Source organism: Geospiza fortis, unplaced genomic scaffold (assembly GCF_000277835.1).
Source record: "Geospiza fortis unplaced genomic scaffold, GeoFor_1.0 scaffold138, whole genome shotgun sequence".
Lineage (NCBI taxonomy): Eukaryota > Metazoa > Chordata > Aves > Passeriformes > Thraupidae > Geospiza > Geospiza fortis.
The window spans coordinates 6,070,224-6,073,388 of record NW_005054307.1 but is presented as its reverse complement, the minus strand read 5'-3'; the positions used below and the strand labels follow the sequence as shown (position 1 = coordinate 6,073,388).

Below are 3,165 nucleotides of genomic sequence, written 5' to 3'. Positions count from 1 at the left end.
AGTGGGGGATAGCAAGCATAACCTTCATCTATGCCAGTATTATGAGCAACAGGGAACTGTGAGCTTGAGGGATAATTTTTGTTTTGTTCTTCACGACATAACTATTGTAGATATAACTCTATTTATCTGTTGTACAGACTTGGTTAAAAGATTTATTTTTAATGTTTGAAATAATGCACTTGTTTACTATTACTGTATGTGGGATAAATATATTTTCTTTTCAGGTTTATGTAAAAATATGAAGTAATTTAAACATTAAATAAAAGTGCTGTGGATGCTTATTTTTGTAATGGGACCAGCATCATTTAAGTAAAAACTCTCTATTGCTCCGATGAAATTCCAGCATCAGCAGCCAGAGCCAGCCTGGAGCTCAGGGGCTCTCAGCAGAACCCTGCAGTGGAGGCATCAGATACCTTTCCCTGCCAGGAACTCTGCAGCAGAGCTCTGCAGGAAAGCAGAGGAACTGACTTGGCTTTTCTTTGGTGTGGCAACATGAAGAAACCAAGCCCATCTTGAAGACTTGCTTGAGTTACGGAATTTAGATTCTACTTGAGCTACTTAAATCCCACTCTCAGTAGAAGGGGCTCCTTAAGCAAAGGAAGTACCAGTCTCTTTTATCTTGTAACCAATGACAAGACACAAGGAGATGGCTTAAAGTTGTGTCAGGAGGTTCCGGTTGGATATCAGAAAAGGTTCTTCACCCAGAGAGTGGTTGAACAGGCTCCCCAGGGAAGTAGTCACAGCACAAAAGCTGCCAGAGTCCCAGGAGTGTTTGGACAATGCTCTCAGGCACTTGGTGTGACCCTTGGGGATAGTCCTGTGCAGGGCTGGGAGCTGAACTCAATGATCTTGATGAGTCCCTTTCCTAACTCAGCATATTCTGTGATTCTGTTCTCGAAAGCTCCTGATTTTATAGTCAGGGAGATACACAGTTCAGTGTCCACTTTAGATATTAAGTGCAGCAAATCCTCTCCCTGCTGTCCAGTTAGGGCATCTGTTTAGGCATTGTCCCCAGCTAAACAAACCCTGAACCATTAGCTCTGCCCCAGGTCTCAGATCTGACAATGCAGTATTGTGGCTGGAACATTAAAAGTAACAATGTTGTTCAGGCACCCTTTTGTAAAATAATCAGGCAACAACTTCACTACTTCGTGTTTTCCATTTTATTAGATTATACATTTCATGATGTACAAAGAGATGTGTAGGGCTTTCTGTTTAATTTGGTTGCAACTTAATACAATATCCATTCATACTGCCATCATATAATGTTAAAAGAGGCTGTGAATTTACTGTCTTAATTATTACTAATTCTTTAGCCATTAAGTGTCTTTAACCAGCTTTATAAATCTATGTTTCAGAGTAATTGTTTTAATAATTAAAAATAAATAATTTGTTATTAAACTTACCTCAGATAAATGAAGATTTCGATCATAAAATAGTTCAGGTATTCTTAATACCCAAGTGACCTACATCATTAGATTCTTTCCAAAATAGGTGGAGCCTGCACTGCTACAAACGAATTCTTTGTGCATGTATGTAACAGTTTATTTCCTTAAATATATTGACACTGTTACATGAATACAAATAAGGTGGGAGCAGCTCAACTGGTAGATCCATTGATTGTCATGTCATCCTGGAGTTATAAGAAATTACTATAATCCACACCCAGAATTATTTACAAACTTTAATCTTACATTGCATTAAAAATCATTATTTAAAATCCATTCCATTCATTTTGGTTTCAAAACACTGACAGCTGATACATCTGAAAATAGTAGTATAAACGAATAGAAGCCAAATGCTGATTGTACTTGAATTTTTTTTACAGCTTGGGTAAGAGATGAAAATGTTTAATTTACTATAAACCTTAGTGTGCAGTTTAGTGATTTGTTTTTCATTGATAACCATCCAAGCTGCTGGAAAGAAAGGGGGGTGTCTCTGAGGAGGCTGATTTACTGGTGAAGTCTCTTTCCTGGTATCTTTTGGATGAGGTAGGAAGGCATGATGGATGCCACTCAAAAAGTGAGTAGGAATGGCTCTTAATTCCACCTGTTTTAGGAACTGCCTTTAGTTTCTCAGCTTGAATGCCTGTAGCTTGAGCTACCTCACCTGGTCCAACAGCCACCAGCAGGATTTGCTGCCATGTGCTGTGGGCTGAGCTGAGCATGCAGAACAGCTTTGTAAACTGATACTGAAGGTTTGACAATGTACAGGTAGGTACCACATACTGAGCACTGCTTATCTACTTTGCTGCCACAGTGATCATAGCTGGTGCTCAAAATCAGTCTAAAAAGCAGCACAGGATTTGTTCTATCTGCTGAAATCCTGCATTCAGGTCTGAGCCCACAAACACATCATTGATGCTTAATAATTAATGTAAATTAAGGTTCTGTGTTTTGACAGAACTGGGTCATAACTGTAAAAAGAAAAAAACAAAGACAAACAAACCAAAAACCACAAAACCAAGAGCAACTACTTTGGTCTTTTTACAAAATGACCTCATTGTACAGATTCCTTTTATTCTCTGTCTTAAATTCCAAAATTACACAAATTTCTCTTAGCAGAGACTTCAGGAACCTCAGCTAAGGAAATGTAGCCAGCACTTGGCAATTTTAAAGCAGACGCAGTTTTCTGCTTACAATGCAATGTCCTGATGAGCATACAGCTTCTGAAAGAGAAAATATTACAGAAAAAAGACAAAGCATAAGTGTCAGATTAAAACAATGCCATGCTTTGAGGTAAAACCCCAAGAACTCTTGGTGTCAGCTGTTACAGCTGCAGACCCTGAAGTCCTGTGTGATGTCCTTAAATTAAGGATTTAAAGAAGCATCAGAAATTCATTTAAAAGCTGGTGAAAAGTGTCAGTAGATGAATTATAGTTGTCTATTGAAAAACATGGAAACCCCAGTTCAAATCCTTTTAGCAAAGTCTATATATTATTAAGCTTCAGCTGCATGGACAAATGCCTCTGAAAGAAACCACTTCCCAGCAAAGTATGCCTTTAATGAAGTCCTTTTCAAGATGTGAAAATATTATTCCTGGTTTACTGGATACATAATTCTCCCACAACAGTTTGTGCTCCGAAAAGAAAAAAACGTGGAGGACATAAAAAATAAACAGCACTGGGGCTCTTTATTGTGAATACCACAAAAAAATTGAAAGAGT

The 3,165-nt window shown here is 38.1% G+C and overlaps 2 protein-coding genes across 6 annotated transcripts in view; one reads left to right on the top strand and one right to left on the bottom strand.

The window, feature by feature from the left end:
* The window catches only part of CASD1 (CAS1 domain containing 1), a 23,591-nt gene extending 23,301 nt beyond the window's left edge, over positions 1-290 (top strand). The window contains exon 17 of the mRNA XM_005418573.3: positions 1-290. This exon is cut by the window's left edge and continues 2,044 nt beyond it. The gene's annotated coding sequence lies outside the window, so the exon portion shown is untranslated.
* An 858-nt stretch (positions 291-1,148) lies between these two features.
* The window catches only part of SGCE (sarcoglycan epsilon), a 24,560-nt gene continuing 22,543 nt past the window's right edge, over positions 1,149-3,165 (bottom strand). For 3 of the 5 annotated variants that reach the window (XM_031066795.1, XM_031066792.1, XM_031066791.1), the window contains one exon: positions 1,149-2,668. In XM_031066795.1, the coding sequence (XP_030922655.1) occupies positions 2,636-2,668 (33 nt within the window). In that variant the 3' untranslated portion in view covers positions 1,149-2,635. The other 2 variants (XM_031066794.1, XM_031066793.1) reach the window with 1 other exon arrangement.